The sequence below is a fragment of the Triticum urartu genome, chromosome 7A, assembly GCF_056163025.1.
Source record: "Triticum urartu cultivar PI428250 chromosome 7A, HENAU_Tu73, whole genome shotgun sequence".
Classification (NCBI taxonomy): domain Eukaryota; kingdom Viridiplantae; phylum Streptophyta; class Magnoliopsida; order Poales; family Poaceae; genus Triticum; species Triticum urartu.
In genome coordinates this window covers 532,003,674-532,018,771 of record NC_141879.1, presented here as the reverse complement: position 1 = coordinate 532,018,771, position 15,098 = coordinate 532,003,674, and the positions used below count along the sequence as shown (strand labels likewise).

General features: G+C 45.5%; 1 protein-coding gene across 1 annotated transcript; it reads right to left on the bottom strand.

Moving 5' to 3' along the window:
- Nucleotides 1–7,884: 7,884 nt before the first annotated feature.
- On the bottom strand, nt 7,885–14,362 carry LOC125519990 (amino acid permease 3). The gene is made up of 5 exons (XM_048684768.2): nt 14,087–14,362; nt 9,572–9,805; nt 9,353–9,446; nt 8,904–9,261; nt 7,885–8,814 (listed from the first exon to the last, which is right to left on the bottom strand). The coding sequence occupies exons 1-5, from the start codon at nt 14,217–14,219 to the stop codon at nt 8,155–8,157; spliced, it is 1,479 nt and encodes a 492-aa protein (XP_048540725.1). The 5' UTR covers nt 14,220–14,362; the 3' UTR covers nt 7,885–8,154.
- Nucleotides 14,363–15,098: the final 736 nt, after the last annotated feature.

The window sequence follows — 15,098 nt, the reverse complement described above, 5'->3', positions numbered from 1 at the left end:
GGAGTGTTTGAAAAGAGTTTTCCAAAGAAAGACATCGATGAAGCTACTTACATATTGAGCATCAAGATCTATAGAGATAGATCAAGACACTTGATATATTTTCAATGAGTACATACTTGACAAGATTTTGAAGTAGTTCAAAATGGAAAAGTCAAAGAAGGAGTTCTTGCCTGTGTTGCAAGGTGTGAAGTTGAGTAAAGACTCAAAACCCGACCACGGCAGAAAATAGAAAGAGAATGAAAAGTCATTCCCTATGCCTCAGTTATAGGTTCTATAAAGTATGTTATGCTGTGTACCAGACCTATTGTGCACCTCACCATAAGTTTGGCAAGAGGGTACAATAGTGATCCAGGAGTGGATCACTAGAGAGCGGTCAAAAATATCCTTAGTGGAATAAGGAAACGTTTCTCGGTTATGGAGGTGACAAAGAGTTCGTCATAAAGAGTTACGTCGATGCAAGCTTTGACACCGATCTAGATGACTCTAAGACTCGATCTAGATACATATCGAAAGTGGGAGCAATTAGCTAGAGTAGCTCCGTGCAAAGCATTGTAGACATACAAAATTTGCAAAATACATACGGCTCTAAATGTGGCAGACCCGTTGACTAAAATTCTCTCACTAGCAAAACATGATCACTCTTTGGGTGTTAATCACATAGCGATGTGAACTATATTATTTACTCTAGTAAACCCTTTGGGTGTTAGTCACATGGAGATGTGAACTAATCACATAAAGATGTGAAGTATTGGTGTTAAAATCACATGACGATGTGAACTAGATTATTGACTCTAGTGTAAGTGGGAGACTGAAGGAAATATGCCCTAGAGACAATAATAAAGTTATTATTTATATTTCCTTATGTCATGATAAATGTTTATTATTCATGCTAGAATTGTATTAACTAGAAATTTAGTACATGTGTGAATACATAGACAAACAGAGTGTTCCTAGTATGCCTCTACTTGACTAGCTCGTTAATCAAAGATGGTTAATTTTGCTAGCCATGGACATGTGTTGTCATTTGATGAACGGGATCATATCATTAGATAATGATGTGATGGACAAGACCCATCCATTAGCTTAGCATAATGATCGTTTAGTTTTATTGCTACTGCTTTCTTCATAACTTATACATGTTCCTCTGACTATGAGATTATGCAACTCCCGAATACCAGAGGAACACCTTGTGTGCTATCAAACGTCACAACGTAACTGGGTGATTATAAATATCCTCTACAGGTGTCTCCGATGGTGTTTGTTGAGTTGGCATAGATCGAGATTAGGATTTGTCACTCTGTGTATCGAAGAGGTATCTCTGGGCCCTCTCGGTAATGCACATCACTCTAAGCCTTGCAAGCATTGTGACTAATGAGTTAGTTGCGGTATGATGCATTACGGAACGAGTAAAGAGACTTGCCGGTAACGAGATTGAACTAGGTATGAGGATATCGACGATCAAATCTCGGGCAAGTAACATACCGATGACAAAGGGAACAACATATATCGTCATGCGGTTTTGACCGATAAAGATCTTCATAGAATATGTAGGAACCAATATGAGCATCCAGGTTCCGCTATTGGTTATTGACTGGAGATGAGTCTCGGTCATGTCTACATAGTTCTCGAACATGTAGGCACGCTTAATGTTCTATGACGATTTGTATTATGAGTTATGTGATTTGATGAACTAATTTTGTTCGGAGTCCCGGATGAGATCGGGGACATGACGAGGAGTCTCGAAATGATCGAGACGTAAAGATCGATATATTGGAAGGCTATATTCGGACATTGGAAAGGTTCCGAGTGATTCGGGTAATTTTGGAAGTACCGGAGAGTTACGGGAATTCGTGTTGGGACTTAATGGGCCATACTAGAAAGGAGAGAAAGGCCTCAAGGGTGGCCGCGCCCCTTCCCCATGAACTGGTCCGAATTGGACTAGGGAAAGGGGGCGCCCCCTTCCTTCCTTCTCCTTCTTCCTTCCCTTTTTCCTATTCCATGTGGGAGGTGGAATCCTACTAGGACTAGGGAGTCCTAGTAGGACTCCACACTATGGGCGCGCCCTATGAGTGCCGGTCTCCTCTTCCCTCCATCCTTTCTATACGTGGCCAGGGGCACCCCATGGACACACAAGTTGATCATTGATCTCTTAGCCATGTGCGGTTCCCCCTCCACCATAATCCACCTCGGTCATATCGTAGCGGTGCTTAGGCAAAGTCCTGTTTCGGTAGCATCATCATCACCGTCATCACATTGTCGTGTTGACGAAGCTCTCCCTCGACACTCTGCTGGATCGTGAGTTCGTGGGATGTCACCGAGCCGAACGTGTGCAGATCGTGGAGGTGTTGTACTTTCGGTACTAGGATCGGTCGATCGTGAAGGCATACGACTACATCAACCGCGTTGTCATAACGCTCCCGCTTACGGTCTACAAGGGTACATGGACAACACTCTCTCGTCTCGTTGCTATGCATCACCATGATCTTTCGTGTGCGGAGGAATTTTTTTGAAATTACTGTGTTCCCCAACAACTTGAAATATTAACTTCTGAGTATATGATCTTGCGTGTGCATCACCATAGACATTCTGAGTATATGTTCACTGACAGAACTATTCTCCTCCATTTTGCAGCTATAGAACTCATTGGAGACTTCATATCTCTCAATTCGGGCATTTGCTTGAAATATTAACTTCAATTCCTAGAACATCTCATATGCTCCATGACGTTCAAAACATCGTTGAAGTCCCGGATCTAAGCCGTAAAGCATGGCACACTGAACTATCGAGTATTCATCAGCTTTGCTCTGCCAGGTGTTCATAACATCTGGCGTTGCTCCTGCAGCGGGTTTGTCACCTAGCGGTGCTTCCAGAACGTAATTCTTCTATGCAGCAATGAGGATAATCCTCAAGTTACGGACCTAGTCCGTGTAGTTGCTACCATCATCTTTCAACTTAGCTTTCTCTAGGAATGCATTAAAATTCAACGGAACAATAGCACGGGACCCACTCCTTTGTGTTCTACTCGTGCATATAACATCTACGCATAAACCTGGCTCGGATGCCACTGTTGGCCAACGCAGTAATTTCAAAAAAATTCCTACGCACATGCAAGATCATGGTGATGCATAGCAATGAGAGGGGGAGTATCGTCTACATACCCTCGTAGACCGTAAGCGGAAGCGTTATGACAACGCGGTTGATGTAGTCGTACGTCTTCACGATCGACCAATCTAGCACCGAAGGTACGGCACCTCCGTGATCTGCACATGTTCAGCTCGGTGACATCCCGCGAACTCATGATCCAGTAGAGCTTCGAGGCAGAGTTTTGTCAGCACGACGACATGATGACGGTGATGATGTTGCTACCGGAACAGGGCTTCGCGTAAGCACCACTACGATATGACCGAGGTGGATTATGGTGGAGGGGGGCACCGCACACGGCTAAAAGATCAATGATCAACTTGTGTGTCCATGGGGTGCCCCCCTCCCATGTATATAAAGGAGTGGAGGAGGGGCGGCCTCTCTAGGCATGCCCAAAAGAGTCCTACTCCCACCGGGAGTAGGATCCCCCCCCCTTCCCTTTGTTGGCATTAGGAGAGAAGGAAGGAGAGGGAAGAAGGAAGGAAAGGGGGCCCGGCCCCCCTCCCAATTCGGATTGGGCTTGGGGGCGCGCCCTCTCCTTTGCTTCTTCTCCCTCTTTTCCACTAAGGCCCATATACCTTCCGGGGGGTTCCGGTAACCTCCCGGTGCTCCGGTATACTCCCGATTTCACCCGAAACCATTCCGATGTCCAAACATAGGCTTCCAATATATCGATCTTTACGTCTCGACCATTTCGAGACTCCTCGTCATGTCCGTGATCAAATCCGGGACTCTGAACTACCTTCGGTACATCAAAACACATAAACTCGTAATGCCGATCGTCACCGAACGTTAAGCGTGCGGACCCTATGGTTTGAGAACTATGTAGATATGACCGAGACATGTCTCCGGTCAATAACCAATAGCGGAACCTGGATGCTCATATTGGCTCCTACATATTCTACGAAGATCTTTATCGGTCAAACCGCATAACGGTATAGGTTGTTCCCTTTGTCATCGGTATGTTACTTGCCCGAGATTCGGTCGTCGGTGTCTCAATACCTAGTTCAATCTCGTTACTGGTAAATCTCTTTACTCATTCCGTAATGCTACATCCGTAACTAACTCATTAGCTACATTGCTTGCAAGGCTTATTGTGATGTACATTACCGAGAGGGCCCAGAGATACCTCTCCGACAATCGGAGTGACAAATCCTAATCTTGATCCATGCCAACTCAACAAACACCATCGGAGACACCTGTAGAGCACCTTTATAATCACTCAGTTACGTTGTGACGTTTGGTAGCACACAAAGTGTTCCTCGGGTATTCGGGAGTTGCATGATCTCATAGTCATAGGAACATGTATAGTTATGGAGAAGGCAATAGCAACAAACTAAACGATCGTCGTGCTAAGCTAACGGATGGGTCAAGTCAATCACATCATTCTCTAATGATGTGATCTCGTTAATCAAATGACAACTCATGTCTATGGTTAGGAAACATAACCATCATCGATTGAATGAGTTAGTCAAGTAGAGGCAAACTAGTGACACTCTGTTTGTCTATGTATTCACACATGTACTAAGTTTCCGGTTAATACAATTCTAGCATGAATAATTAAGGATGGCAATGGGTACCCATTACCCGCATACCCTGTGGGTAAAAACCCTATTAGGGTAAGGGTATGGGACAGAAAATTACCCATGGGTACTTAAATGGGAAAATAGCATACCCATCGGGTAGATAGGGTACGGGTATGGGATCGTATAACCCATGCCCGCATACCCATGTACCCATCTAAAATGTTGACAGGTGGGTTTCCGTTAATGTCCCAATGTATTCATTTCCCCTCCTAATCACGCTAGGTAAAAACTCTAATGTATATTCAAATTATCTCTATAATTTATCATGATTTCGTTAACTTAAAGTGTATGCATATGTGTTGTTATTTATGATTATGTGTTCTTGTTTAACATTTTTATATGTCACTTTATAGGCAAGTATTTTTGTTTATGAGAATATGTTGTTGTTACAATATGTTGTTGTACATTGTTGTTTAAAATGTGTTCCTATTAATAATTTATGATTATATGCTACTTTTTACAACTATTTTCTACTCAATTGATGTGTTGTAAACGCGGGTATTTTTACCCGCGGGTACCCATATACCCTATCGGGTGACGGGTATGGGGAAAAATTGTACCCTTGACGGGTATGGGTATGGGTGATGGGTAAACTCAGGGCGGACGGGTAAGGGTATGGGGTAGCTCTACCCGTACCCATACCCTGTGGGTGCCATCCCTATGAATAATAAACATTTATCATGATATAAGGAAATATAAATGACAACTTTATTATTGCCTCTAGGGCATATTTCCTTCAGTTCTTGGAGATCTATCCGATATAATCTTATTTTGCGGTGTGTTTGTCGAGATCCGATGAATTGTGGATTTATGATCAGCTTATCTATGCATATTATTTGAATCTTCTCTGAACTCTTATATGCATGATTTGATATCTTTGTATTTCTCTATGAATTATCGGTTTGGTTTGGCCAACTAGATTGGTTTTTCTTGCAATGGGAGAGGTGCTTAGCTTTGGGTTCAATCTTGCGTGATTTCACCCAGTGACAAAGTAGGGGTATGCTACCTCTTGAGCTTGCGTTGGTTTTTTCCTTGAAGAGGAAAGGGTGATGCAGCAAAGTAGAGTAAGTATTTCCCTCAGCTTTGGAGCCAAATGGATTAAGTGGATTAAGATGATTTATGGTACTGGGTTTTCCTCTATTTTACTTAATGGGATCCCCAGCAAACAATTTCTCTGTACAAAAAGGTGTGAGGCAAGGAGATCCTCTCACTCCTTTTATATTTTTCATTTCTGCAGATGTTCTTCAGTCCATGATCAATGAAGCAATGCACAATTCTATTGTCAGCCCCCCATTGAGACACAACTCTAGCCCAGATTATCCTATTATCCAGTATGCAGATGATACCATTTTGTTGGTTCATGCAGACAACAGGCAGGCTCAACAAATCAAAAATTTGCTTAATTACTATGCAGACTACACTAGGCTTAAGATCAACTACTCTAAATCCACTATGGTCTCTATCAACACTCCTCCTGAGAAGATGCAAGAGTTATCAAATCTGATGGGCTGTAAGATTGGTAATCTTCCCCACACTTACCTTGGCCTGCCTCTCTGCATTGTCAAACCAAAAATTGAATATTTTGTGCCTATGTTAAATAGGATTGAAAACAGGCTTCTGGGATGCTCCACTTTGCTCTCCACTGGGGATAAACTTACTCTCATCAAGTCAGTTTTTACCAGCATGCCAACCTTCTTCATGTGCACTCTGATGATTCCAAAGACTGTGATTAAGCAAATAAATTCCTACCTTATGAACTGTTTCTGGAGGAAATATGGTACACAGGACAGAGGTGTTGCACTTATCTCATGGGAACAAGTATGCAAACCAAAATCCCATGGAGGCCTTGGAGTTCTTAATTTGCACACCCATAATAAAACTCTGTTCATGAAATCTCTGCATAAATTCTTCAACAGAGCTGATATTCCATGGGTGAATATTATCTGGGAAACATACTACCAAAACTCATTACGTGGAGAAAGAATGATTGGATCCTTTTGGTGGAAAGCAATTCTCAAGCTTCTTCCAACTTTCAGGCAACTACATGTTTGTAAAGCTGGCACTAGAGACACTATAAGATTTTGGGCAGATAATTGGCAAGTCACCCCACTGCAAACTCAATATCCAGAGCTCTACTCATTTGCAATCAACAAAGAAATCACTCTGGGAAATGTGCATCATCTAGAAGACCTCAGTCAACTGTTCCACAGACCATTATCTCTACAAGCTTTTAACCAGTTCAGTGACATTGAAGGGATCATCATGAGCAGAGCAATCACAACTGATAGAGATTACTGGTCTGCTAGTGGTAGTTCTATGAAATTTTCCTCCATGAAATTTACAAAGTACTCATGGGACCAAGCACGGCTCACATCATCTTTAAGATGCTTTGGAAAACGGCCTGCAGACTCAGACATAAAATCTTCTTCTAGCTCCTTCTTCATGACAAGATTAGTACTAGAAATATGCTACACCGCAGAAGTATGTATCTTGAGGATTACAGTTGCGCCTTATGTGGGGATGGCACTGAAGAGACTACTATCCAGCTATTTTGGGACTGTCAGTTTGCTTGGACATGTTGGAATTCAATCACTACCTTCAAAGACAGAGGCATCTCTACCTATGATGAAATACTCCTCACTCTGGGTCAACTACCTGCAGACATTGCAATGGAGATTGTTATTATGGGGTGCTGGAGCATCTGGCTGACAAGGAACGATAAGATTTTCAGAAGGGCACCAATACACCTAGATTCTTGAAAATTCTATCTGAGAGAAAGCCTACAGATTACCAGTATTATAGCTAAGCAAGAGAAGGCCATTGATCAGTAATTGGATAACACAGCACCTGTAATCGTTTCGATGTTTCATAGAAAGGGCATCGGTTGACCCACTAGTTTTGGGCATGATTTGTAATATGTGTACTATCTTTAGTTAATTAATGAAAATTACTACGGTTTCGGCTCCAAAAAAATGGCAGGTTATCAGAATTGGGTCCAACTATGTATATTTCTTTACTCATGTTAAGCGCATCGTTATATGTTTGGCGCACAAAGACTGAATTAATACTTGTGTGCATTTCATTTAAATTCATACATGTTGTTGTCTCAAAATACACATGTTTATTGAGACGTTCGTGCACGTGCATCCTTACTAGCTAGATAAAGTCTTCGTTCCGGTTAAACATTTCCAGTTTTTGTGTGAGCTCAAGTTTCTGTACATAAAGTGAGGACCAACATCTGCAGCCTGTAGGATATAGGGTGATCTATACATCTCTCCCTTCCTCGAGTTTCTGAGCAACACAGCCGGGCGTACGTAACACGGGATAAACCCCCCACCGACGCACCCAGCCGACGATGGTTTCCCATCACACACAAACAAGCATTGTCGACGGCCAATTATTTGACAGCATGCAAAAACTCCCATCCTCACGACTTGGTCTTGAACGGGACGTAGTTCTTGAGCGACTCCGTGACGCCCTCGATGGACGCGACCGCCGCGGCGAGCGACACCAGGAAGCAGAGGAAGCTGAGCGTCTGCAGCGCCACCCACCTCGTCGTGTACCTCGGTATCCCGCGCTGCCGGATGTACATCTCCACGGGGAAGTAGACGGTGAGCGGCCAGAAGCCGATGGCGCCCAGGAAGCCGAGGATGTCGTTGAAGAAGGGCATGAGGATGGCCAGCAGCGTGCTCACCATCACGAACGCCGTCCTCCACGTCAGCCTGAAGAGGTTGAGGTTGAAGCCGAGCCGCTTGCCGTTGCCGGCGGCGACGCGGTGCTCGCGGGTGATGAACCCGGCGTTGGGCCAGGTGGCCGCGGCGAAGGTCTCGACAGCGGCGAAGATGGGCTGGCAGAACACCTGGTAGGCGCCCACCAGGTGCACCACGATGCACACGTTGGCGAAGTCGATGAGCCAGTAGGGCTCGTAGAAGCCGAAGCCGGTGAGGATGTTCCCCTTGGCGCCGTTGCCGAACGCCGCGTAGCCCAGGCAGCCGCACAGCATGTAGAAGGCCGTCGTGGTGGACACCCCCACCAGGGTCGCCTTCTTCATCGTCTTGTTCTCCGCCGGCGGAGACCTCACCGTGTCCTACGTACAACAGGTTCATTCTTTCAGCCTTGTACCGAAGCAGCACATCGTCAACCTCGGGAGGACTTTCCCATGCAGCGGTTGCTCACCTGGATTTCTATGAGGATCATGGAATAGGAGTAGGCGAAGGCGATGTCGCCGAGCGCCTGGAACGCGAGCCAGATCTTCTGGGCCGAATCGACGTCCACGCCAACCTCGGTGCCGGTCAGGGTGGCCTTGCCGGTCGGGCCCGATATGGTCTGCGCCAGGGAGAGGCCGACGGCGATGGAGGCGTAGGTGAAAGACATGACGGCGGCGAGGATGGAGAGCCACCAAAGGTCGTGGAAGTTGGGCACCTGGGAGAAGAAGATCTGGACGACCCCGAACACCACCATGTACATGGAGTCGTACACGCCGCAGTCCGCCGCCCGGCCGTTCTTGTGGAAGCAGTTGGCCTTGTTTATAGCACTGTTCGTGGATGGATCATCCGGTCACTCAACACGCGAAAAATCTCGGACGAGACATTGAAACCTTTTCAGATGATGATGAATCGACTTACGCCGCGCTGATGGACGCTGTGATCGTGTACCCGATTGCAGTCCCGACCAAGTTGACGTACTGGAAAACGCCACAGGCCCACACTTGCCAGCGACCTGCACGCACAAAGCAGCACACACCAGCACAGTTAGTCCTGCCATGCGTCTTCAAATCTGGATTCAGGAAGAAGCTCCTCGGTGGTCAGTTGGGTTGCATTCCAGGAGAGGGACAGGAGACTTACTCAAGTAGGATGCGACGGCGTCCATGTAGGTGTAGTTCCTCTTCCCGGTGAGCGGATCGCCGGCGCGGTAGCAGTCCGCGAGGAGGCCGGAGGTGTAGTAGGTGATCGCCGCGAAGAGCATCAGGGTGATCGGCCCGACGACCCAGCCCAGCTGCGCCGTTGCCCAGGCGAGGGAGAGCACGCCGGAGCCGATGACGGCGGTGATGATGTGCGCGCTCGCTGTCCATACCGTCCCTGCTCAACATATTGGCTGTCAGTCAGTTGCTGCAGGAAACCATCTTGGAAGTTCTAGTACTGTTCGGTCGTCGTAATTGCTGCTGAAACTTTACGGTTTCAGTTTAAACACTCTGCATTTTGATAACGTCTAGCACTAACAAAAATCAACCAAAGTTCGCAAGGAAAAATATAACGATGATTTGCACTACAGACTACAGAGTAACGTATTCTAGCAGTGTGGAAATGTCAGTTAGAAGTCATGAAAAAATCATAATAATGTATACATTGTTGCAAGATGTATGAACCTAACAATTTTGACCCAACTTGTGCCATTTTTGTGTGCTTTATGAAGGAAATAGTATGATAGTCTCAAACATATTGCAACCGTATGTAACTTGTTTCCTAGAACAGCGCACAAACGGACATGATTTTAGCTGAAATTTGCATGTTTATGCTTCATCTAGTAATTTGCGTGCTCAACATTTTCTGGCAATTTCACTACCAAAACATTATCTTGGGATGAGTAATTCTCAAGACATAGAGGTGGACAAACTCTTGCAGGATATCACGAACACACCAACATTTTCCATGAACCTATTGTGATCGGGGCACAAGAGAGGCATGGGGATACTATGGTTGTAACCCCAGGCCTAGGATCAAATTTATGCACAGATCTCTTAGGAATATCACAAAACTATTAGTAAATGCTACTGAAATTGTGCAGCCCTTGGCGTAGCCTGGCCATGGGCCATGGCTCCGCCTCGATAGAAAAACCATTCACTTGTGTGTGGATCAAACAGAGAACATAAATAAAGGGTCCAATCAGTAACATAATGTGATACTCCTATATATAAAAAAGCGTCAAATATTGCTAATACTTGCATATTAGCGACTGGCCTTTTGGATGAATATATATCCATCCAAACCACTAGTAAACAAAATTACAAAAAAGTAATATTTTGCGCATGGTAAGTATGAATACTATTTTTGTATATTGGTGTATTAATTTTAGAAAAAATAATTCCACCAGGATCCTTGATTTAATTTCGAGTAATAAACAAATAAACCTTAATTAAAACTAAAACTAGTCTAAAAATAAAAACAACCCTTCAACGGAAGAGTACAAAAAAAAATTTCTTGCCAAAAAATTTGCAAGTTCAAAGTTGAACTTAATTGAACAAGTCAAACAATTCTATTTTCTCACAATCACAAGATCTTAAAAGAACAAATGAGGTGACATGTGTATATCTTCAACCCATGTGTGCCTACATTTTCAAAAGGTCTAACTTTCCAATGTTATCTTCTTAAATGTCAAAAGGAAATCCTGACCTTGAGAAGAATAAAAAATACTTAGGGCTCCTTTCGTTCACAAGGTTGTGTAACCCAAGCAATAGATATGTAGAATTGCAGTTTCGTGTCATCTTGTATCATACATGGTTGAAAGGATGTTTGATTGATCAATGCAAAAACAGGATAACCTTTCTAAGTTGTTGGAGTCAATAAAGTGATTTTAAAATACTATGGAATGACACGCAAAAAAAAGTGATTTTAAAATATGAGTTTCAATGGTATATATAAAACAACCCAAGGATTACACTTCGAAATCCCTTTGAATCAAAGATGCATGTAGGTGAGGCCTCACATTATACTACTACCTGAGTAAAATTGTGTGTAACTTTGCGCTATAATGTTACGCTTTCCTATTTCTATTTGTATATGATCAAAAGATGATAGCAGCCTACTACCTCCGTCTTGATTTATTAGTCTCCTTTGTAGTTTGTGCAAATTTTTAACTAAAGACTTAACTGGCAAAATTTTAATGCATGTGAACAAAAATAATATCGTTGGATTCGTCTTTAAACATAGTTTTCAATGACATAATTTTTTATAACAAACATGAATATTTTGTTAGTTAAATTTATAATTAAAATTTGACACAGATTATAATGAGGACCAATAAACCAGGACGGAGGCAGTACTACATAGAACCTACTCATAGAGACAAGAAAATGTCAAGACAAGGCCTCATGAATGTCCCTTGATGATCTGCGTTTGCTTTTGGCCGGTCAACTCCTGGATACGATATTGACTCCTTTTTTCTCTCATGGTAGCTAGGAGGAGAAGATATTGAAGGCCTCTTTTGGTTCATAGGATAGGGTTATCATAGGAATAGGAATCTTGTAGGAAATGAGATGACATGTATCTCAAATCGTATGAGTAGGAATAGGAAACAAGATGTCATTTGGTTGACACCAAAGAAATTTTTCCATTGAGTCTAGGCTCTTTTTTATTTTCGTATGAAATGTGGAAGATAGGAACTTATCCTATGTAGGAATAGGAATCCATTCCTATGGACCAAAAGGCTCTAAAGAAAAAAATCCTATAAAAATCTTATCTTCTAGAGTTCCTATGAAATTCCTCTAAACCAAAATCAAAGGAGACCATAAAAAGCCTAGCTACTACGTAGAAACTAGGAAGAGGCCATACATATAGTCATGGTTTGGTAGCGGGGCCGCGTAGAGGCGAGCGCCCGCCCGAAGGTCAGAGACGGCTGCCCTACGGCGCATCGATCGGATCGCATCGGTGAGCTCATCCGCGCAGACTCCGCGTCCCTCTCGGGCGGCCATGCCGTGTCTCTGACGAGCTTCTCGAGTCAAACGACAAAAGCAAGCCCGTCTTTTTCCCGCCCCTAGTCCTAGTCCTAGTCCTACTACTCCATACTTACCCATAGGCCATAGTACAATCTGCTGCGTTGAAGGGATCGAAAGGATATGATCCGTGGCTCCACGCCCAAGCCGTACGACGTGCTTCCAAACGCCATGGGTCAGATTTTGCGTCAAAGCTCATATCGCCTCCGTGTGTTGCTCGCATGGGATGCGTGCAAGTAATATTACTTCCATTCCCACATAGAACTGTCCAAGGGAATCGACTGAAAGGGAAACTTGACCCGTGCGACACTGATACGGCCTGGCTCAGTTTAAGCAGCAGTACATCGCGTGAGGGAAACAGATTCCGCCGGGCAAGAAACCACCACCGGGAAGAGTGCCGGCCCCGAACGGGGGCTTTTGCCGAGTTGGTGAGATTGACAGGTTAGCACGCAGAATGAGCAATCAGCGGTCAGTCGTTCGGTCTGACCGTCGACGTACGCCGGTGGCTTCAGCGTTCAGGGGCGGCGCTGTCCTGGCCTACTACCAGCGCCTCTCCTCTCGTCAAAAAGGGTAGCTAGCTGAGGGGGGATACTAATTTTCCTCCAACACGTGCTGGTCAAGGAATCTGTAAAGTGGCGGTAGGGCAATCGCAGGTCAGTCAGAGATGCGCGCCTGTAAATTCCATATGGAGCATCCACGCTACCCTCCCCGCGCGCCCGGATGCTGACAACGGCAAAGAGTTCGACGTTTCTCCCCAGTAAATTGATTGATTAGCTAGCGCTATTACGGTGAGACACGCTGCTGTTCACCGTGCATAGGGGTAGGGGCAGCAGCAGTAGGATAGCCATGCACAGTGAACAGGTGCGCCGTTTCTCTCCGGCCGAGTTTGACCGTGCGACCCACATGCGACCCATGCGTGCGACCATGTGGACTCGTCTCTGCTTGATTTGAGCTAATAATTGGTAGAAAAATATTGGTGCCGGGACAAATCTAGCTGGGACGTGCACGTCAGACGATATGCTTGTTCTTTTTTTCTTTTCTTTTTTGCATTCTTCTTCCTCTCTATCTGATCTGGTGTAGGTCACAAGCCTCCGATTTGGAATGGAACGAGACCAAAGAGACCGACGTGAGGCGACAGCCGTCCAACCCTTGCGAGCAGTAGGGCACATGGTGACCGTGCGTAAACACGTTTGACCGATCAGGCCCAGGGCCCAATGGCAGTGGCATGCGAGCATGATAGTTTCTTCCGCCCACCGCGAAAACAAACAAGAAAACAGCTACTGTAGTAGCTAAACTTCCCGGTGGTTTCTCTCCGCCTTCCGCCTTCGCTGAACACGAGCGGAGAGTAGCCTCGCGTGCGGTCCCCCACGGCGGGAGGCAAATCCGCACCCGAACTCCATAGTGCCAACAAAGACAGCGCAGCACATGCTTCCCAGCTCGGCAGCGGCGACTGACGGCGGCGACCGCCGCACAGCACGACCGTGTCGTGGCGATAGCACAAGAACAGAAAATCAACCGCGCCGGCCGGCGGTAGGGTTTTGGCGCCATGAAAAGCTAGCTGAAGCTGAACTGGGCACATGATAGGCGTGCAATTTTGCAGCGACGCGAGTTGAAGGAGGTGAGTAGCGGAGCTGAGCATGATGCTGCTTACCTGTGCGCCGCTGCTTGCCGTCGTCGTCCACGTCGGCGTCGCCGCCCTGCGCCGGGGGAGGGGGGTAGTAGGCCTCGCCGGCGACGGCGCCGTTGCCGCCGTTCCGCGCCGCCATCTCCACGTCCTTGGTCATCCCTCCGTCAGTGCAGTGCTGCGATCGTCCCTCTCCCCCTTCCTCCCTCACCTCCCTCTAGCTGTGCCGTGCCTCTGGCTGGGAGGATGGGTAGGTGGTGTGGCTGTCCAGAACCAGAACGAGTGAATGACAATCAGAGAGAAGAGCCTGCCCTACTATATATACAGGGGGTGAGCCGTACACGCGCGTATGCTATCCTAACATTTACTCCCCTTTTTGTTTATTTGTTCACATCGTAGGACGCTGGAAATGCACGGACTAGGCCTTTCCACGGTCGTTTTTGGTTCCAACAAAGCTGCCAACTTTAACACGGAGAGGTCAAACATTGTGTTTTAGATTGGCTTGGTGTAGCAGTAGTATGCTTCAACCAACCAATAAAGCAGATCCCCTTAATCAAGTTATTCAATCCTAATAAATGTAACACTTGCTTAGTTAATCAATTTTCTTGCGGGTAAATTAAAATTTGAGGTTGTAAGAGCATCTACAACCTAATCTGCCCCCCTAAACATCCATAGACGCGTCCGGGGGAATGCCCGGACAGCGTTGGATGGCTCCTCATTTATCCTCTGGGACAACCACATCCAAATGCAAATCCATGTGCGTCCATCATATAGCACAAATTCATCGTCAATTCAATCATGCAACAAAGCAAACTCAAGCGCAATTCAACAATTCCACATATGCCGAAAAAAAGTATAATTCATAAATAGGTGATACAATAATGACTCATTCACATTCGTGTGTTGATCTACTTCTTCACCTCAAGCCACTTTTTGCCTTCTAGATCAAACAGGGAAGCGTCGGCCAACACGATCCTCGCCTCCGTGTCCCGGGCTGGCTGCGGACTCTCTTTCTTGAGCTCAATTAACGCAAAAGTCT